General features: G+C 29.8%; 2 protein-coding genes across 2 annotated transcripts; both read right to left on the reverse strand.

The window, feature by feature from the left end:
* Nucleotides 1-1,387: 1,387 nt before the first annotated feature.
* On the reverse strand, nt 1,388-3,650 carry LOC114370061. Its single transcript, XM_028327351.1, has 2 exons — nt 3,226-3,650; nt 1,388-1,673 (listed from the first exon to the last, which is right to left on the reverse strand). Exons 1-2 carry the CDS (start codon nt 3,514-3,516, stop codon nt 1,545-1,547), a joined length of 420 nt encoding a protein of 139 aa, XP_028183152.1. The 5' UTR covers nt 3,517-3,650; the 3' UTR covers nt 1,388-1,544.
* Nucleotides 3,651-9,034: 5,384 nt separating this feature from the next.
* Nucleotides 9,035-12,143, reverse strand: LOC114369926 (GABA transporter 1-like). The gene is made up of 7 exons (XM_028327208.1): nt 11,773-12,143; nt 11,426-11,656; nt 10,712-10,809; nt 10,423-10,609; nt 10,209-10,339; nt 9,605-9,838; nt 9,035-9,506 (listed from the first exon to the last, which is right to left on the reverse strand). Exons 1-7 carry the CDS (start codon nt 11,900-11,902, stop codon nt 9,126-9,128), a joined length of 1,392 nt encoding a protein of 463 aa, XP_028183009.1. The 5' UTR covers nt 11,903-12,143; the 3' UTR covers nt 9,035-9,125.
* Nucleotides 12,144-23,296: the final 11,153 nt, after the last annotated feature.

Raw genomic sequence — 23,296 nt, forward strand, 5'->3', positions numbered from 1 at the left:
AGTGATTTTTTTAGTTTTTATAATTTATATTTTAATTTTCTTTTAGTTTCTATAGTTTGAAAGTGGTCTTTTTAGTCTCTATATTTTATATTTTAATTTTATTTTAATCCTTGTCATCAAAATATGAATAATATTATCAATTACAATTAATTACAAAAATATTAGTAAATAATTCGTAACTAATTTATCGTAAGATAATTTGTAATAAAAAATAGTTGATAATTTATAACTAATTTGTAGCTAATTATTTTTATATATTTTTTATAGTAAGGATGAAAAAGTAATTAAAATATAAATTATAAGGACTAAAAATATCACTTTCAAATAAAGAAATTAAAAGAGAATTAAAATACAAATTATAAAAATTAAAAATATCACTTTTAAACTATATAGACTAAAAGAGAATTAAAATTTAAATTATAAGAATTGAAAAGACCACTTTTAAACTATAGAAACTAAAAGGTATGAACCGTGAAACTATATGAATCAAATGAGTAATTTAACCTATTATTTAAGATCAATTTTGTGTATTACATTTTAACTTATTTTTAAAATAAAAATGTTAGAACATATGTATGCATTTTTTTTAACACACTCATTCTTGTAGATTTAAATTTATTGAAAATGATTTAATTTTGTGGGTTCATATCATATTCAATTTTTAATAATTTTTTCTCTTAATTTCGTAGCTTTTAATAGATTTTCATCAATTAGAGAGTGTGTATTTAAAGAAGTTTGTGTCTAACACTCATCTTTTTAAAAAATATTTATTTAGTTTTTTTATTAATTTTTGAGGGATTTTTTTTAGAAAAAAATAATCTTCCTCTAAACTTGCACTAGTTCTTTGTTTAATTTTATAGAAAAAGAAAGGAAGAAGTTTGATGAAAAGGAAAGAATTAGAAAAACGATATAGGTGTTTAGATATATTTCTCAATTAACATTTATAAAAGAAAAACAATAATGTGCTCAACTTTCATAATCACTGTTTTCATATAAGTTTTCTAAAAAATTATATTAATTCCAATCTATATTTTTTTTTTGGAAACAAATTAATTCCAGTCTATGAAAAAGAACGATATATTTTTTTTTACCGTACTCGAACCCTATCCCTTAGGGACCAAGGCTGCCGGTAGAATGATATATATTTTATAGTTTGAAAAAAAACTCAATGTATTTGATGTCCTTATTTCTTCTCTTATAAATACTCAGAAATTTATCTGTATACAGTCATAATATTTTGTTAAAAAGAAAATTTAAGTGGAAATGTAAGTTTTGATAAAAAAAAGAAAAAAGTTTATAATACTCTTTAATATTATTCTCTTCAATTGTTAAAAGGTCAACCCGCTAATTAATGACCGGTGGCGGCAGAGGATTTGAGAACAGAAACGAGAAAGAATCGATGTCATCATTTGACACTAAAAAGAAAATATGACCAATTCAGTGACTCTTGTTAATGAAACAAATTTTCATTCATCCTGAGAATGTGAGAGTATTGACATAGCACTGTATACAGCTAATGAAAATTTCTCTTCATCGCCATAAGATCACTGATTTCCATCATCAGAATGTCTTCCTTCACCCCTCTCATCACTGGGAGACCCCCCTCGGCCCTTCCTCTCATTCCACCTTGCCCAAACCCATGATGAAATCGCAATCGCTCCTATTGCATAAATCTAGAATCAAATAAAGTAAACTTGTGAGAAAATGCAAATGGACATCATATTGAACAAGTATAACAAGATTATGCAACCTCTTTCGCGCATATATTGTCTCTGGACAGCTTATCATGGAATATCCTAATCGGTCGAACCAATAAACAAAAAAGCACACTTTGGAAGCTCATATATGCAAAATAGTTAAATACATATATTATGCAAACCTTGAATGTAGTTTTTAATCAAAACATACCTCACACCATAAGTCATTGGATTAGCAAAACAGCCAATGGATTAAACATGACTTCATTACTCTCACTCCAAAAGTCATATTAAGATTACAATGCAATATTCCAACATACCTCAGGAATGAGGAGTATCAGAATAATATAGAAAAACGAGAAAAAAGAAGAGTTCACTATACAGGCAAGATAGGTAAAGAAAGCCCCACTTAATAAAACTGAAAATCAGACGGGAAGGTCTTAATCAAATTGGTTGCTAAGCCCATTCCCATGTAACACATGCTACATCTTTTTGGGCTTTGAAACCAATGACCACTTATTCCAACACTTTTTGACTGCCTGACAGCCTTCTTGACAATGTCAAAGAAAGAAATTTAGGGGAATAATCTGAGTGTGATTATCTCTTGAATGTTTTCATGTATACATAAACAAGTGATGATAGCTGTGGAAAGCTAACTCCTAGAATCAAGAGATATTTAAAATATATAGATCAGTGGTGATAAGATGATCCTATCTAAGGTGATTTAATAACTATACTATCAAGTACAACCGAACTATTTGTTGGGATATCAGAACAGAGTATCAGCTTCTTAACAGAAGCTTGTATGCTCATTCATTAACTGTCAACATGCACAATTGCACACAACAAGACACAAGTTGTTGGAGACTATGCTAGGAATAGAAAATAGAAAAATTATCCAAATGGGTTGAAACTTGAAAGGGGTTGATGGGTTGGGGGATCCGTGGGTCCTTAATCCTAGGCACCCAAACCATACATAGAACCATCCATATGCATTGACACTTGAAGAAATATCAGAACAGAACTAATGTAGCCTTCTTAATAATATATCAGCCACTATGATTAACCATAAAGTTTCACAAAAGCTATTTACTGAATCATATTATGACTGCTGGCTGTGAAAAAACATTTTTATTAATCGTTCGTGGTTGTTTACTTCATATGTGTAGAAACAAAAGACAAAAAACCATCACGAAAGTAGAAGAACGTTTCAATCATCCAAATCCTAATTATGCATGTGAGAGTGTAAAACCAATGCAATTTTTGTTCCCTCCCCCACCTACACAAACACAACAGTTAAACGATACAAATTACGCTTAAACGCGCACTTCCTGGGGTAGTCCAGTGTCCACGTCACAAGACGATCGAGGGACCACAGATATAATTTTGTCATAATTGATATTTGACTATTTACTCTTCACAGAAGCAAAGTGATAACATTCCACAAACCCTAATACAATAGTACTACATAAGAATGCAATTTAAGGCTTCAAAAAGGGGGGAAGGGGGGATGAAAACCCTAACAAACCTGCCAGAGAATAAGAGGATTGGTTGTCTTGGCAGCGGGAGAGTGGTCAGCATCAGGTTCAGCTTGCAGAGGCGAAGAAGCAATCAGCGCCACTTGGCTTTTCGGAAACTGTACACGGCCAGGCTTCGGACCCTCCTGCTGAGCCTGAGCCTCAAGCTTCGGTTCTTCAGGTTTGGGTGGGAGGAAAGGGAGTTGAAAATTGATTTTGCGGAACAAAGAGAAGATGTTCGCTAGGGACTGTTTGGTTGGTGCTTCTTCAGTCATCGCGGGTTCATCGCTGTTTCTGCTCATTGTGTAATAAAAGGGACCGAGATACTAATAAAACAAAAGCTGCGTTAAATTAAAACCCTAATATATATAGAGAATGAAAGAGTTTAGGTATACTATAGGTTGGTTTAGTCCATCACCATCACTCTATCGCCTGCAACGCCACCCTCCATGTCTCTTAATTATTTATATTTTAATAAATTAAATTTTATTATTTTTAAGTAATATTTTATTAAAATTAAATTTTTGTTCAATTTTTTAGCTTAAAATCATAAATTAAATTAGAATATACTAACTTTGTAAAAAAAAAAAAGATACTTTACTAACAATATAGAAAAATGCTACTATTATCAAATAATATATTAAGATTGTTAAATTTTATAATAATTATTTTTAATATTAAATTTAAAATAATATCTAATTAATTAATAATGTAAAAATATGTACATTCATAGTGTATTAACTAAACTTAAATTCTACAATTATTAACAATTCATAATTTTCTATCCAAGTTTTTGTTGTAAATTTTTAATCTATACATTAATAATTATTAATTGTTTTTTTGATATCTATTCATTCTACAACTTTTTATATATTCAATATTCTAATTACCCCTCTTTGTCTCTACTCATAAGTCATATATGAACCTCTTTTACATTCCTAACTTTCTATTTTTTAATTTTTTCTTGATTTTTTTTATTAATCCTTCATTTCATTATGAAAAATGAATCCGGACTAATTTAAAATTTGGTCAGAAAATAATTAAAATCTAACAAAAGAATTATTTTTACCAAAGATCAAACTCAAATAATATTTAGACGATTTAACTTTAATGTCAATACATTAACTATTTGTATCCAATCACTTGATTTCAACTTTTATTAGTAATTTGTTGTCATCCCATTTCATTTCATATTATTAATCTATTTTATTTTCCTTTTTAAAAAAAAATAAAAGTGAACACACAAAGGTTTTGAATCTTGAAGACTTAAAATGACTTATTAATTTCTTCATCAAATATAAATAATTATGATTTTAGTTATCAAAATTAATAATATTTAATTAGAAGTAGTAGTACTCAATTATATGAATAATTTTTTCAGATACATACATTACTTAAAAGAATATTATTCACATTAGTTTTTTTAAGAAAAATATTCACATTAGTTGTTGTTACCATTAAAAACAATCATTCAAAATGAAAATTATTTGAATTTCATTTGATTATGTACTAAACTAGTTGTTTTATCTATTAGGAAATGCTAAAAGTAGGTGAATACAAAATTTTGGTAAATAATTTTGCAACTTAAAATTAAGAGAGTAAAGTAAGAATTGATGATTTACAATGTACTAGCCGTCACAAATTCAGCTTCAAGTTCCAGAATTTTTAGACACAGCTCTATTCCATCTCCTACCTTCATATATAAATTCTAAAAATTTGTCCTTTTTCCAAATTACACTCACAAATATGAATTAAGGGTTAGTTATGGTCTAGAAACACTTGAGAAACGCGTAAAAAGAGTATTTAGAGGTTAATCCGCTGATTAATGACATGTAGTAGCAAAGGATTTGAGAACAGATATGATACAGAATCAATCATTTGCCATTATTTGGCACCAATCACCAAAGAAAATATCTACCAATTCAACAACAGAACTACTTATGGTATATGGCAGACAGCACCTTCTAAAACACTTGGCTCTGTAAAGCAAATGTCTAAATTTTTTCGTTCATACTGAGAATGTGAGAGTATAGACATAACTGTATACAACTGATGAAAATTTCTATTCATCCCCTGAAGCTCGATTGAGTACCTTCATCAGAATGTCTTCCTTCAAGCCCTGTCATCAATGGGACACCTCCCTCGACCCTTCCTCTCATTCTACCTAGCCCAAATCCATGTTGAAATGAAGGGCCCTCCTAATGCATAAATTTGAAAAGCAACCATAGTAATGTTTTGAGAAAATGCAAATAGGAATGCTATTGAGAGTCTCTCTAGACTCTCTTTCAGATACTCATTGGTTAGAATTTTTTGAAATTTAGTATGATTTGTTTCTCATTTAATATAAATTACGAGAGAAAAATATTTATTGAGGAATAAAACCTATCAAGATTTTCAATAAATTATAATCAATAAAAAAAAAGTCTAAGAGAATATTGTTAGCATTTCTTAATGTGAATTGACTAAGGAATTAACATTATATTGAATTAGGATAAATAAAATCAATTTAGTAATAAAAGATGAAGGGAGAGAGAAATAGATCATAAGTTTCAACCTCTTATAAATAAAAATTAATAAATTAACAACTAATATTTCTTAAAAAAAATTGTTATATCGAATTATAATTATGAAAACACCAAGCAACCTCTTTCGCGAACATTTCTCACTTTGGGCAGCACATTATGGAATATCCCACGTGGTCACATTAATAAACATAAAAACTAGCACTTTGGAATGCATATATACAATACAAACCTCGAATATAGTTAATTAAAAAAGAAAATCATCAGCTGAGCACTGTGATGTTTACTCTGACCCCAAAAGGCATATTTTTAAGAAGGTCTCATAAGGAAGGTTGTAGAAACACAAGACAAAAAAGGAAACAATTGGACCCTCATGAAGCATCAAGCAACACAAATGTGACAGATGAATTCCAATGCGGTTTCAAGGAAGGAAACCAAAACTCTAACCAAACAAACCGTTTGACGTTCAAATTAAATTAAATGAAAAACAAAGGGAGACAATACCCGCCAAAGTACATGAAGATCGGAGTGGTAAAGAAGAGGTTCGGTGTGGGTTGTTTGGGTAAATTCTTCACTTTTCTACACCTCAGACTGATTTGATCGCTTAGAGTTGACAATGCAAGCACGTTTTGAAGATCAGCGGCAACAGTTTGACAGCTTCACACAGCACTGTGATCAACCTTCTTGATTGGCCTTTGGGGAAGTTGATTTATGTTATGTTATTTTCTGTTCCTTTTACTTTTAACTGTTTAGCATTGGGGACCATGCTACGCCTTTAAGTGTGGGGAGGGGAGTTTATCCAAACTATCTGTATATCCTACATGATTATTTTAAACCTCTTGCATTTGTTTTCAACATTTTCATGCAATAACAAATTAAAAGGCCTTTAAAAAACAAGAGAGGTGGTAGGCTAGCAATCTGAGAGTTGCTAAGGGTGGGTTTGCCTTCCCTTATGAAAGTTGATAATTGGCATGACTCTTTGATTCAATTATTCCCGCCACGACATTGTCCCCTGAAATATAAAGTTTGATCCAATTTGGGGTTGCAATAACTAACACCCCGTTTCCCTTGACTAATTTGATTTTTTTAGAATATTTTTCCATCAACATAATGTGTTAAAAAATTCAACTATACTTACACCTTTGGCATCCACACAATGTTGTGGAAGCAAAGGCTTAGTCTCTCCAATGAAGTTAGCAAGAACTGATGCACTGGATTCATTGCCAAATACGCAATAACCTGAGATGAAAAACACTAAAATAGGTGGTGGCTATGACAGAATAACAGACTCATAGTCCTTTCAACATTTTTCCCTTTCCAGGAGGCACCAAAGTTGCCTGCAAATTGCAGAATAATTCTACTTAGTGACTTGACATGGTGTCTAATTGGTTATTCTGTTGGAACTAATTAGTATATTTCCATATTTAAAAATTGCTTGAAGGAGAAGGAGATAGGAAGAGTAAGAAGCTAGGTCCTGTTGTTGTTTTTGTAACCAGGAAGCCGAAAATTCAAACCATTTGTTCTTCTCCTGCTGGTTCTCTTATCAGATTTGGATGGAATGTTACGCTTGGATAGGGAGACAGCAACCACTCCCTGACTCCTGCATTCCACACTTCTGGAACACGCTCTTGGTTTCAAAGGCAACAAGGTAAGATTGGTGTGGTGGATGACTTGGGCTGCAACAATTTGGATGATTTGGATACATAGGAACCAGATTATTTGTAAAGATGGGAGAGGAAATCTGCAGCAAATCATGGAAACAATTAAGTTCAAAGCTTGGTCCTGGCTGAAAGGCAAAAAGGAAGGCTTCTCTACCTCTTTTTTTTTTTTTTTTTTTTTTCTCTCGATCAACAAATGCTAATTGTTAGTATTATTAGTTTTTGTTAATGGAGAGATTCGAACTCATGATCTCTCCCCCCTTTTCTTCTCCCTTAACCACTAGACAAACCTTATATCTTGGCTTCTTTACATCTTATTATGATTGGTTGATATTTGATTGATCCTATGTGGTCTATTAGCTAGCTGAACTATTACAGTTGGATTGACGACATCTATTGTGGAGGAATGCTCTTGGCACAAGTTGCTGATGGCACAGGACTCAATTATTTTGTTATGGGCTGTGGGGTACTTCACTTGATATACAGGGTACTTAGCTTATTTGTATCTGCCACTGGACATGATCTTCGCAGTTTGGTTAATTTGGCACTACTTTGCTCCAAACTACAGTTAAAGTAATATATAGTTCTTATTTCGCTTTGCAAAAAAGAAAAAAAGAAAAAAAAGCACTGGCGCCACAATAGATGTCGTCAAATGATACCCACAGTGCAACCATGATCCTGCACACACACATCACCATATAGTGAACAATTCATCAATAACATTTTCTCATCTTCCTGGAAAAGTCAAAAAACAAAGTTTACTGTTATTTTTGTTCATCAAGAACAAGGAAAAGCACCCTCACCTCGAGATACAAGAACAAACTTCGCTCCTGCATCTAGCTCTGGCGGAGTAGAGTGGTTGCTACCATTACTTAATAATATTCACAATAATATAATTGTTGCTACCATTAAAAACGTTTTTTCAAAATTAAAATGGTTAAAATCTCATTTGAGATTAATTATGTACTAATATAAACTAGTTATTTTATCTATTTAAGTTATTTCTACATTACTCATAGTCTTATTACATGATAAGGCGTGACTAATGTCTCTAGGACTAGGAGTGACTTGTGAGATTCATTGTGTCTGCCTTTTTAACAAACTCTATTCTCTCAGGTGAACTGGGATTGGTGTAGCGGCAGAAAATTCTCAATATTGAGTTTGAGTTTAATTGTAATGGGCCAAGTGATTAGCATCATGATCATAGAGCTATAGAAATCTAGAATAACCTCCTTCTCCACTCATGTATTCAATGTCCTTTATTAATTCTTTTTCTTTTCAACCACTACTTCTCTAATTAACAATTTTCATTTAACTCATCTGGTGCCTTTTCTCCACTTTATCCATTTTCCACGTCTAAAGGCTATTTCCTTGACTATGATTTTTTTACATTCTTTTTCAATCCAACATAATGTCTTAAACAATTCAATTATTAATTACATCTTTGACAACCACACAACGTTGTGGGTCTACAACCAGTAATCAAATGATGTTACACGTTAAAGAATAATACTGCACAGTTCTGTCTTCATAAACTACTAAAACCCAGTAGCTATATACGTGCATTGCCCACAACCATCAAGCTGTTAAAACATACTACTAGTAATTTCTAAGTTCTAACAAGATAATGGGTCAGAAAATCCACACCGTTGAAAGAATTGCTTGATTTGAGATGAATAATAGAATTGCAGTGAAACTTAGCACTGGTGTTTGTATGTATTGCTATAATTTTTACATATCTGCAAACAAATTGTATGTTTTGGCATCAAGAACTATTTGTCTAATAGATGCTATTCCTCCAATCACAACTAAAATTGAGGATGCTACTGCTATCACATTGTTCACCCAAAACATTATTGTGTTCTTTGAGGGCTTGAAAGTCATATTGTAAAAAACCATAGGCAAAATGAAATCAAGAGGAATGCATCCAAATGCCCCAAACAAGGCCATTATGTCTGGAAAGAATGGCAACATGGCTGCTAAAACCGTGGCTGCTGCCACTGATAGTGACCGAAGTACCACCCTTGGCACAACATTGCGCATGGAGAATTGTCCCATTTTTGGGTCTCCAAAAGTTGCTTCAAACATTTCATTTGTAGGTTGCAGATAAACCTGTAACATAACCAATCTATGGTCATTCATCATGAAAATGGAATGCTGTGAATTGTAAAATTAGACAAATGTATAGTATACCAAGAAGTTGTTCTTACCGCAGTCAGTGCCATCACTTGTAGAAGGATGAATATGTTAGTCATCAAGAAAAACCATTTGGGAAGCAAAGGCTTCGTCTCACCAATGAAGTTAGCAAGAATTGATGCACCGGATTCATTACCAAATGCCCAATAACCTGAGATGGCAACACTAAAATAGGTGGTGGCTATAACAGAATAACAGACACAAAGTCCTTTCAACATTTTTCCCTTCACAGGAGGCGCCAAAGTTGCCTGCAAATTGCAGAAGAATTCTACTTAGTGACTTGACATGATGTCTAATAGGTGCTTAGTCAATTTTAATTAATAATGTCATAAATTTGAATTTTATTCCAGAACTACCCATATAAATGATATAATTAAATAGTTCAAGGCAGTGGTTAAGGAGTAAAAAATTGGAAGTCTTCATTAGAAAGTATCATTAATGGGCTTCTACCCTGATTTCCAATGCATTTCTAACATAAATTTCAATAAAAAAAGAACCATAGGCAAAATGAAATCATAGGCATTAGATAGGACCAAAGAAATGCGATTGTTTCTTATGTAAAGAACTGGAGGGAGAATTTGTTTCTGTGAAAAATGAATACCAAGATGCTAAACTAACCTGTATTTCTGGAATGATTCCACTAGCATATGTGGTAGCAATGATTGAGATACCATTGAAGACACCAAAGAGTTGATCAGCATCAGAACCTCTCACAGAATAATGCCTTGGTGGCGCATTTTTGGAATGACCTGTAGTAGATACAAGCAAGACATCAAGTTGATTACAAGTTTCTGCTTAGGTTGCCAATGCCATTGTGTTTTCCTTTTCTTACCAATGTATATAGAACCGATCGTGACACATGTGGCATACAACACACTAAGAATCAGAGAAATCATGTTAACGTGCCTCAGGGAGTGAAAGGATGGAAGTTGAGCCAAAAGCAGTGTTATGACCCCACATATAATAATAAATTGATAAAGCTTCATTGATCCCTCTGGGTTGTAGAGCTGGTAAATGAACTGCAAAGAACAAGAAAATGTAGCTTCTCAATAAAACACAGTAACATGGGGATGGGAAATTTCAGAAACTGTAATGGGTAAATGACACTAGTAATCAATTACCTTGAGGCTCTTTCCTCCCACTAAAGGACCACCAATCACTGTGCCAAAGCATATGGCAAATTGAAGAGGACCTACATAGTATCTTGCCCATCCAGGTCCTGCCACAACATTTGCATTTCAATTATACCATTAACTATGAATACCCCCAAGGCCCCTACCCATTTAAGACGCACCCCCCATCCAAGTAAAAGAATGCAACAATGAAAATAAGGAAACTACTAGTCTCAGGGGAAAAGAAAATCAGACAAGTAGTCAAATAAATGCCTACTAAAGTACTAGTGGATAACACAACAGTTAAAAAGTTTCTGTACATGATTAGTAGCTATTGTCTATACTCTAATATACTACTAGTTTCTCTCTAATTTTTCTAATATATAATAAAGAGCCTGAAGCAATTAAATCAAGCTGTGCACAGCTTTTCTCAAATATACAAGTGCTTTTCTTCTGACAAAGAAAATCAATTTCCGAAAAGCAGCAGTTTCAGCTTTTAAAACCTTGATAAACTAGTGTGTTTGGTTGATGTGACCGATATGATTTCTTACTTCTCATCAGGTTTCCAAACACCTGATCTTATTTTGAATTGAGGATGAAAGCAAATTTGGACTAATGAAAATATATAACAAGGACTTTTATGTCCCCCAAAAGCAAGATAATTCTGTGAAAAATGGGGTGCTTTTAATTCAAATCAGGAAGCAAAAGAAGCTGAAAAATCACCTAAAATATCTCTAGCCATGTCCCTGAATCGAAGCTGGCGCCGACCAAGCTGTGCATGATATTCCAAGACCACAGATAAAAGGTTGTATGAATAGAATGTGATAACTGCTGCAAGGGTCAACCAAAGCACTCCTCCAACCCAACCCAACAAAGTGAAGGAGAAAGGAAGAGTAAGAAGCACAGGAGCCACAATAGATGTAGTCAAATGGTACCCACAGTGCAACCATGATCCTGCATATTGTGAACAATTCATCAACACAAACACCCTTTTTTCTCATCTTCATTGAAAAGTCTTTGCTTTTGTTCATCACAACCATGATTGAATAAAAAGGAAAAAGCAGCCTCACCTCGAGATACAAGAACAAACTTTGCCCCAGCATCTAGCTCTGGGGAAGTAGAAGTAGAGTGGTTCATCGCAAACCCCTTTTCACTGTCGCTTGTATACACTTCAGAGGAGCTGCGAGTAACAGTTCCCATCTTCTCTCTCTCTCTGATATGAATTAATCCTTGTTCTCTGTGTCTCCTGTGTTGTTGTTTTTTTATAATTTCATATATGTACCTTGAGTTATCAATAATGATAACAATAATACTATATGACCTCGTATAGATAAATAAATAGGAAGAGAGAGCAAGTTGACATGAATGTTGAAAAAGACTGAAATAAGTTTAGGGGGTGCAGCAGAAACATGATTGAGGTCAGGGTGGTCAAAGAAGCTTAACAGTTAACTACAGTGCGTTGGAAAAAAAATGATGATTTTGAATGGTATATGCGACAGTGACACACACACATGTGAAACAACTTGCTTGATGATTAGTTTAATAGGAATGCTTAGAGTTTTATGGCATGGTGAGGTGGGCTAGGGTGACAATGAATAAAGCATCAAAGGTGGCTCTTCCAATTACATCAATATTGAAGTCAAATTTAATCAGCTGTCTTGTATTATATTATGATTGCCACATCCTATGTATTTTTGTGAGAAAATGTTGACCAGATCATACAGCCTGTCACCTTACAAAGATTTCCATTTCACACATGCAGGAAACCTAGCTACAATACAATACAACTGTGTTCTTCTGTTCTGATTTGCAATCATATTCATGGTTAAATTTGCAACCAACCATTTTTAAAACTGATTATATTGTTCTATTAATAATTAATGCTTTTAATATTTTTTACTTTGGCCAATTTTTTTATTCTTTTAGAGGTACTATTGTTTTCAACTTTAAAAAAAAAAACTCAATAAATTTTGATTTTTCTAAAATAAAATATATTATTAACATACATACAGTTATTAAATTTTGTTCTTAAGATAACACAAACAAACAAGTCTTAACGGTATAATACTATTTTATGCAAATAGTCAGTTGCATCTTGTCAAAACAAACTATTCAAATAGATTACAAGGTTTATACATGAAGAAAATCCTTCTAGTTTGATTTTAATGTTTCTTAGCAAAATTTGGATTTTTTTTTTTATAAAATAACCCGTGTCAGGTATTTAATTTTCACTCCTAGGTGAACCCTTTTAAGATTTCGAAACTAAGGACAGAGACTAATTGAGTTAGAAATTATGTAGAATTCAACACACAAGTTTGTGGACAGAATAATATTAGTACTATCTTAGGTCCTGGCTATATTCTTATTTATCTTGGAGTGACATTAATCTTTGTAACAGTTATAAGGACAACAATTTGTGAAAAATAATTGTTTTCACTACCGGGTATAATTTTCCTTAGTTTTCCTTTTTCTTTCTCTTACATGTTACCTTTTTGGGTTGGAAAAAAATGGAATAATTTTAAATTTTGAATACAACTTTCTTTAGGTAATTATTAAAAAAGGGTTTTTTTTTATCAGCATAAATTTGATTCCTTTTTATGATTAATTGATAAATAAAAAAAGTTTTTTTTATCAACATAAACATTAGTTAACATTTTTCAATTTATTTTTGCATCGAGAATCTAAAACCCAAAATCTCCTCTCTCTTTTTTCTCTTAAAAATTAAACTAAAAATATTTGAAATTGAATTAGAACTTAATTCAACTCAATTTTAATTGAATGTATTTTATTTTTAAATTTACATTCAAAAATTAAAAACTCTCATCTCTCTAATAGATTTTTAGTTATAGAGTTAAGATTTTCAAGAGTCAAACCTGAGACTACATATTTACATATTAGATATTTCAACAAATTGTTTTATATGAATGATGGTTTTTTTTTCCTTCTTTTTTATGACAGCTACATTTATACATTGATGCACAGTTTTATTGTCTTGGTGAGAGAAAAAAAAATGTTGCCAACGTATGAATTGAGTAACCTAATAGCCAACAATGCCTTTTTAAAAGCCAAATATTCAATGAATTAGAAAAGTTAATTAAAAATATTATAAATTAACGGCTAGCTAACAAGACTCTTTTTCAGATTAGCTCATTCAAATAAAATTTTGACCATTAACTCTTGACTAAATACACATAATATATTCTTAAACAAATTTAATATTTATGCACTAACAATACAACAATTTTATAATATCATTTTATCACAAATTATTATTTAAATTATTTTACGATAAATATTTTAAAAATAATAAATTTATCATACATAATAAATTGTGATAAAGTAAATATGTAAAAAAAATTATACAATTAATGTATAACACTTTTTCTCATTGTAACTTTATAAAAATTTCTCATATAACTTCTTTATAAAAAAATTAGTTACATCTCTATAGTACATTTTTTATTTTATTTTTTAATTTTAAAGAAGATAGAACGTATTATAAATGGAAAACATTAATTAACAAGGATGATTGTGAGATTCTGTGCAGGTATATATACCAATTATTAAATGGTCTTCACAAAATAAAATACCAATTATTAATTGACGATTATTCAACAATATATATACCATGTTTGATCGGTATAGTTTATAAATTGACAATTATTCAACAATATATATCATGTTTGATTTAAAATAATTATATTTTTTTTTAGTATTCATGAGATTTGAATTCAATATTTTAGTGAAAGAATCTCTGTCCAATTAATTTCACTCATACTAATAATAACATTTTTTTGTTGACCACTCATACTAACATCATATTGATAATTTAATTTAATTTATAAATTATTTTACTTGATAAAATTGAAAACATTTTAGTAATTAAAAGCATTCCACTGTAACTCCGGTTGACCCAGTACAAGGCCTGCATCAAAATTTACAGGTGGATAATATTCATTTTTTTTAAAGAAGTGGACAATATACATGTGGACTACAAGACATGTGTGAGGTTCCTGCGCTATTCTTTATATAAATATCTACATCAAAATAAAATTATTTATAGATGAGAAATGCACAAAATACACTCATTCTAAGATATTAATAATTTATTATTAAATAAAATTATGTAAGACTTAATGAATAAGAGGTGTGACTTACTAGATTAGAAATGAGACTCATATAAAAGGGGGTTTAACTAATCTTTTTATTTTTTTTATTATTTAACTAACCTTTTATAAATTTTACTTCATAATAAAACATTGCATTGCTAAAGTTCCTTATTAATAAATTAGATCACTTTTTAAATTTTTTTTTACTCTGAATATATTAGCATAAGGGATGAAGAGTTTTTATTTAAAAAAAAAAAAACAGTTTTAAGTACGATGTTAATGAACTTTGAAGTCTATTATTATGAGTTGAATTTTCCTCTGTGACGGCTATAAGTCTACTGAACATTTCTTTTGTAGATATTTACCTAAAAAGCACATCATATTCCAAATCGTTTTCGAATTAAGCCTTTGAAAATAACACTAATAATAATCCATGATCTCATATATACTCTTTGCATGCACGTCTAGTTTTCTCCCATGAACAATATTTAAGGAGAAAAAGAAAACCAATGAATGAGTTTGAAAAGTCGGACCACTATTTATTGCACACTACTTTGACTTTATAGAGACAAATAAGAGTGATCCTCCATGTCACCAAAATTATCTTAAAGGGTTTTAATTTGTTGAATATTGCAGTATGAAACTTAGACCAAGAATATAATTACTTTTAGACATTTTGCATAAGATTTAAAAATAATATACATTATGACTTTTAATATATATGCATTTGCTGAGATATTTCTGGGGGAAGAAAAAGTCATCTTTAAAAACACAGGAAAGCTCGTGTTTAATATTTCCTTAGGTGCTATATACTCATAAAAAAATAATTCATTAAGATTAAAAAAATAATTTTAATTAAAATTAGAAATTTAAACTTATTTAACAAATTTCTATTGCGTTGAATGATTTAAGTGACTGTTATATTTAATAATATTGTTCGCAATTTAAAGAATAATTATTTTCATCGTATGGTTTAAATTATTAATAGATCAATAAATATATTCATTTGTATAAGTGAATGTTTTATTAATAGACTTCACAATAAATTCAGAATATAAAAAGTTAACATATAATTATTAAATTTTTATAGGTCCATATTTTTTATAATTAAGATAAAATAATACACATTTTTTTACATAAAAGATAAGAGGTAGTAATAATTATAATTTTATATTCATATATAACTAAAATTTGTTGAGTCATCTAACATATAAAAAGCTAAAAACATATTAAATGTTTTAAGTAAACCAATTAAAAGATATATTCATTACTGTTTCTTCAATTTTCTTTTATCAGTGGGAAGGTAGTTACTTTTTCTTCAATGCCCCTTTAATAGTTTTTTTTCCCTTCATACGTTCAACCTAATTCTATTCTAATTCTCTCTTTTTAGGAATTGTTTATACTTTCTTTTATCTATTCCTTTTTTTTTTTCCTTTCTTTTTCGTCTCAATTCTTTCCATGCACGCATGTCTGCGGTTTGCCCAATTAAAGAGATGCTCTACAAAAAGTGAAAGGAGCAACACATTTTGGTAGAAAACAAAAGGAATTTTGTTCACTTGCCAGAAGCTTCTCTTCTCTCTAATGAAAATATTGAAAGGCTTGTGTTACACCTCACAAATTCCTTTACAATTAACCTCGTAAGTCATCATGATTCTTGACATTTTACCAGTACTATGTTGCTCTTGCTTGGCATCTGGTTCTGGATTTGTCCAATTTGTCTTGTAATTAAAAAAGGTATGGAAGCTTCCCTGGAAATATTGTAATAACGGTCCACAAATAACTAAAGTGCTTATTGTGGTTTTAAAACAAACCAAAAAAGTGCTTATGTGGTCATGGTAAACTGTTGACTAACTCCCCTAATGGAGGAATTGGAACCAAAAATCAGAATATCAATAGAGTGGATCGAGTTGTGTGTGCTTACAATTTTGTTTACAGGATAACTAATCCATGTCCTCAGGGATTTTTTGATGCAACCCATTTTCATATAACTTATATAAGGCTTCATTAACCCAATAATAAACAAAAAATAAAACATGGTAGGAATTATTGTATATTACTATATGAAAAACATGCCAACTCAAGCAAATTCATTTGTTGCTTAATGCTTACGCAAAAGATATAGACGCCGCTTTAATGACAAAGCAAAAGACAGATAATTATGTTGCTATGCAAGTTGACAAAAAGAGATGGGAGTAAAGTGAGAATAAACTAATAAAGAGGGACAAAAATTTATTTTTGTGTATATTTTGTCTGTAAATGATATTTGTCAATATTTCATGGCTTGAAGTTGGCTAGGCTAATGACTTGTCTCTCCATGAATAATTTATCTTGTTTTGTTTTTCTTTTGGAAGAATCCATAGGTTATATTGACTTTGACTAACTTGAGTTATCTCATTTTCTTATTGGATTCATCTTGTACTTGTTCAATAAGATTTTCTTCCATAAAATTAACTAAAAAATTAATTGGTAATTAAAAGTTAAAAATTAATAATTCAAAATTGAAAGATTAACTTATTAAATTAAAAATATTTGTTAAAACTAATTGTAATTGAAAAATGTAAAATGATAAAAAGATAATAAAATTATGATTTATTTTAAAAATGTAATAAGAATAATAAATAAATATATAAAAAAAGTAAAAGAAAATATAAAAAATTAAAAGATGTCCTTTTAAAAAATGTGACTTTAAGTAATATTTTTTCAAAAAAACACTAGAAATTATTAAAAAAACCTTATTTACTGAATAATCAAATTAGTTTGTCAATTAGTAAAAAAAAAACTAAAAACTATCGAACATAAGTGTTTATTGACTTTATTTTTTTTCAAGTTCTTGGAGTTTTAGATTTTTTTCTTAGAGTAGCAAGAGCTATTCATTTTTTTTCCTTGATGAGGTGATCAGGTACAATAGATCTTTAGTTAATTGAAACATCCAAACCAATATTCTATTCACTTTTTTTTTATAAACACTGATTTGGCTTCTAAATTCCTTGATGAGGTGATCAGGTATAATAGATCTTTAGTTAATTGAAACATCCAAACCAATATTCAAACCAGACAGGTAATTACCTTTTTCCACTGTTTTTTACATAAATATTTGAAGAACAGAAAATAAATGCAAAATAAGCAGTTGTTTTTATAGATATTAATAAAATAAAAAAATTAAACTAAATAAATTTTCGGCAAACTAAATATGTTTTAAATATTCTTTTTTGTTTAGGAGAAAATATTTTACCGGGTCTCTCTTTTCATTATACTTTTGTACGTTTATTTATTTATTTTATTTTTTTTGGTTCAGGACTTCAGGTTCTTTAGGAGTCTTTTTTAATCTTTAGATTAGGTCAATCCAGTGGCATGCATCCTTTGGTCTTTTTTTAGGTCAACATCTTGAGCATTTTGGAGCACTGGTTTTGGGCCTTTTTGGGCTGGTACTCTTGTACTCGTGTGGCATGCGATGCTTTCAGCTTCTTCTTTTTATTTATTTTTATTTATGTACATCTTTGATTCTACCACTAAAATAAAAAAATTCAAATGAAAGGCATTTGTTTCCTGCATTTTTACTATTAAATCAAATCTTACATCTTTCATTATATAGCTCTTTCTGAAATATAAATTTACATTTCGAAATATGTATTCTTGAAATGAAAAATGCAAGATTCAAATAAAAAAAAGTGTATGATTCAAATGCCCAAATGAAACTAGTAATAGTACTTATAGTGGTAATATGGTCTTGATATTATGGAAGAATGAACGAGAAAACTCAACACTCTTAAATTATTTAAAAATACATTGTTTATTATTTATTAAAATTAAACAATTCATTCAATCTATCAGGGTCTCTCTTGTCTTTAATTATATTGAATGTTTGTATTAGATTAAGGGGTGGGTAAGCGGGCCGGCCCGCTCCACATAAGGTCTGTCTGCATAAGCTCGCATTGACAGTGGACTGGGCCAGTCCGCTCCGCATTCTTACACGGATCAAATAAATTGGTCTGGTCAAACGGGCCGGTCCACAGACCTAGTTTTAAAAGAATTTCAATTTTAATAAAAATACAATACAATCAATTTAAGTTCAATATAAATGTAAATAAAATCTTAACAATTAGTCAATTACATCAATAAAATAAATAATGTCTTAACAAAAGAAAATCCAAGCAATAAATCTAAAATATAAAACTTAAACATCTTCAACGATTCTATATTTGAAGCAATAAAATCTTCATGCAGACAATCCGCGGGCCAAACCCCGCATAGTTCACGGGTTAGGTGGGACGGACCCAAAAATATGACATAACCATGAAACGTTTAAAAAAATTGGTTCGTTACCCGAACAGACCGCAAATCCCACAGGTCAATCTAGATCCATTTACTCACCCCTAATCAGATTCATAAGAACTGTAATGTTTAAATAACTTACTGATTTTGGGAGGGTAATGGATTTCGGGATTTGTTAGCAGATTTTTCTCATTATTTGGACATCGGCCTCCTCATGTCTACTGTTGTGAAAATGTAAACGATAAATTGGCATGGGCATCCTAAATTATATGGAACAACATTTTTATAACCATCACGTGAAACTTTAAATCACTATAAGCCTAAATAACAAATATTTATTATTATAACGATATTTTGATTGTCAAAATTTTCAGTATGAAAGAGTAAAAAAACAAAACAATAAAAAAGAAATATAGGGATGTATTACTGCTATACTTTGATAGGTTCTCTTTACCATTCATTTCTTATTTTAATTGTTCAAACTTTCATAAATTAACTAAGGATGTACTTTTGTATTATAACATAATTTAGTGAGGGTATTATTTGTTTAGATTTGTTTGTTTGTTTTTTTTGTAAGTTATGAATTTAGTGGTGTACTCTAGTTTATTTTATTTTTTATAATATATTTTGGATATTTTTATATTACATTTTTAATTTAATGATTATATTATTTATTTTATTAATTTAATATTATAAATCAAGACATTGATAATGATAAATGATAGGTTTTTTTTTGTTATTACATTTTATATTTTTTTATATTACAATATTTATTTTAAGCACTGTACCACTTATAATATTTAATTTATTATTTTGACATTATATTTTGTTTATTATTTTTTGAATAATTTTATATTAAATTATTTATTTTAACTATTATACTAATTAATATAATAAAAAATATAATATGTATTTAAGTGTATTTTTTTATTTATTTTAAACTTGATTAAAAATATTTTAAAAAATAATATAAGATTAATAGTAAAATACTTAACATAAGAAAATATAACATAAAATAGTAAACTGTAAATATATCTATTTCTGTCATCTTATATTTTTTTCAATTTATTTAACAATCAATTTTATCAAAATTTTTAATGTAATAAGCTAGTCTTTCATGTTCATGTCACCCACTCGCTTTTAATCTTTTAACTAATTTTTCAACTAATTTTGCTTCTCATAGTGATAATCCAATCGTCCCTATGAATTGTTTTATCACTGAAGAAGTTTGGTTTTGATTCCATTACAATAAACTTTTTTTTACTAACCATTGCAATAAACTCAGCGATGTAAAAAATATTATAATCACAGAAAGGAGTTAATTTTGAGTTTTCTTATTATTTTTAATGAAGTAAATACAAGTCTTTTGTAAGAAATTTTTTTAATATAGATTTTTTTAACGATACATCATTCTTTCTCTAATTTTTTTATTACTACATATATACTTAATTTATATAAAGGTATGCTATATGGAATGTTCTTAATTATAATTTGATCTTGGATTTATCCCTACAAATGATGAAGAATTAGGCAGGACTCATGCAAATCGCAATGAGTTTTTTTTTTTTTTTTGGGTGAATTACAAATCGCAATGAGTTGAATCAAAAGAACGGTAAATAAAGAAAGGAGGAATCTCATTATTAAAGTTAAATTGATCGAGCCTATGATCATGAGTTCAGAAATAATCTATTATTTTTAATATTTCATTATATATAATAATTATATAAAATAAATATTTATTTTGTACAATACACAGATTCAAATATTAGTTCAAAATAAATCACATAATTAATCACACGATTCCCAAATATTTAAGCCAAACCAAATTCAGCGATTTAGAGTGAGAAATAATTAAATTCTAACAATTGGACAAGTAAATTAAATTGAAGAATTTCCCTTCTCAAGTATACATGTAATTGAAAAGAATCCCACCGATTCAAAGTTCAAAAGCTAGATATAGCTTTAACAAATCAAGGGTCTGTCTATTTTATCATGTAACCAAACATTTAAAGTTAATTTTGTCGAGAGGCAAGCCAATGGAGTTATCCATGCTTTAGCAAAAGCAACTCCTTATTATCCTAGTCTCCAAACCTTTAATTAGTATGATTTCTTATTGTATTGCTCACTTGATTATGAATAAAAAAACATTATTCTATTTCTGTAAGAAAAAAAAATTAATGGTCTGAACCGACATCAGATTTCCCTTTATATAACATCATATAAAACAATATATACATATATAGGCATATATCGTAATCAATGATGATCAGTTCAAATTAATTAACGTCGATCCTGTGGCATAGTGGCATGCACGGTTTATGGATGCTAAAGGGAACCATAATGTTATATTTACGGTTTAAACTAAAGTTCTCTTTGATATATAAAGATAGCTTTTGCAAGTCTGTGTGCGTGTCGTTTCAAATATTACACGTATTCTTGAGAAGGGAGATTCTACAATGTAACGACGATGCTTGCATTTGCATGGTTTATTGAATGCTTTTACTTTAAGTGTTGCCTCCTGTTTTGTTTGTGAAGCAAATAGAAAGCCGTTATCAGATTAATTTGATATATACTTATTGGTTACTCTTCGATCTTCGTGTATGCATGTGCATACTGAATCACTTATCCTATATTTTATTGCCTCGTGGACCAAATAAACTCAATATCGTAAAGCAAAATTTTATTTTGCTACTGATTGATATCCATAATGGATTATTACCAAACTCGATCGCAGCTTTTTAAAAGAATACATAATCATCACTATTTGGAACCTCTTTCCAACTGCAGTTATCAACAGATACAATCAAACAAGCAATTACCACTATACTATACAATAAGCAATAAACAATGAACTTCCACGTCAGGATCACAGCGAAGAAAACGTACCACAACAATGAACCATAAAAATAACATATTCACTTAAGAATACAGAAAATAAATAATTTAATTAATTAAACTATAAAAAATAAAATAAATAAATAACTAAAGAGTGGACATCATGATTGGTTTGTTTCCTTAAAAAACTTACTTTTGAGTTTAGAATAATGGAAATATTTGTTCTACATTTAGCTAATATAACATGGAAATCAGACAGACCAGTTGTGTGTTTGTTGAAACTATCCACAACTGTCTTACAATCAAACTCAAAGATTACATGATCAAAACTAAGTTGAAGAATCCAATCAGTTGCTTGGAGGAAGAAATCCCGTTGCGGTTTGTGCATAGAGTAAATTACCTCTCACTTGATAAGTATATATATATATATATGGGATCCACTTTAAGAGAAATAATTCTCATTCTTTGTTTTTTTAATCTAACAATGAATAATAAGATATATCATTCTTTCCTTCATTGTTCTAAATTTTCTCATCATTGTCACCCCTCCACTATCATTGTTGTCATTGATGCTATCATCACATCCCCATTACTAACACTTAGGAGTGAAAAAACAGGTTGGACATTTTGTGCAGACTCATTCTAGTCTCTTTCTTAACAAGAACTTGTTGAGATTTTTAATTTATCAACTTGTTTTTAACCTACCTCGCTTGACCCTAAAAAAATGAGTTAAGTGCGAGCCAAGGCAAGTTAACCTTCCAACTCATTTTTTTAATTACTATTTAATATTTATTTTTGTATTACGTGTTTATTTATTATTATTAAAAAAATTTAGGAAATTTTTCATTATATTTTTTGTTTAAAATAATTATTTTTCAAAATTTAAGGTTACACATTGAATGTGCAACCTTTTTTTTTAATGATTAAAGGTGCAACTTATATTTAACAAAATCAATTAAAATATCTTCTTTTTTGGGGGGTGGGGGATGACTCACCAACTTTTATGTGGGTCAATTTGTCCCGACCTATTTTTGGCAAATTCATGGCATGTTGGACTGTTTTTCCACCAGGATGACCCAACTTGACCCAAAACTTAAGAAATTAGAAAAAATTACATTTTGGATGATTTTGGACGGGTCAACGAGTTTGACGAGTGAAAATAATGGGTTTGAGTGATTACATTTGTTGTGTTATACCCATTAGAAATCAACCCAACCCAAAATTGATTATATTAACATAGCTTGGTTGGGCCCAATCCAATTCTCTTCATGAGATTACATTACTTAAGTCATATCAATATAGGCTTAGTCAACACATACATGATCCAATGACCCATATTAATTGGTTAACCCTAAAACCAAGTGTATAAAAGTGTAAA

Source organism: Glycine soja, chromosome 10, assembly GCF_004193775.1.
Source record: "Glycine soja cultivar W05 chromosome 10, ASM419377v2, whole genome shotgun sequence".
Lineage (NCBI taxonomy): Eukaryota > Viridiplantae > Streptophyta > Magnoliopsida > Fabales > Fabaceae > Glycine > Glycine soja.

Excerpts from the sequence above, each read along its gene's own strand:
- LOC114370061 (XM_028327351.1), bottom strand. The coding sequence starts at position 3,516 with ATGAGCAGAAACAGCGATGAACCCGCGATGACTGAAGAAGCACCAACC. Across the intron at positions 1,674-3,225 it reads ATCCTCTTATTCTCTGGCAG|ATTTATGCAATAGGAGCGAT; the intron begins GTTTGTTAGGGT and ends ATTTGATTCTAG.
- LOC114369926 (XM_028327208.1), bottom strand. The coding sequence starts at position 11,902 with ATGGGAACTGTTACTCGCAGCTCCTCTGAAGTGTATACAAGCGACAGT. Across the intron at positions 11,657-11,772 it reads GTTTGTTCTTGTATCTCGAG|GATCATGGTTGCACTGTGGG; the intron begins GTGAGGCTGCTT and ends CACAATATGCAG. Across the intron at positions 9,839-10,208 it reads GAATCATTCCAGAAATACAG|GCAACTTTGGCGCCTCCTGT; the intron begins GTTAGTTTAGCA and ends TGCAATTTGCAG.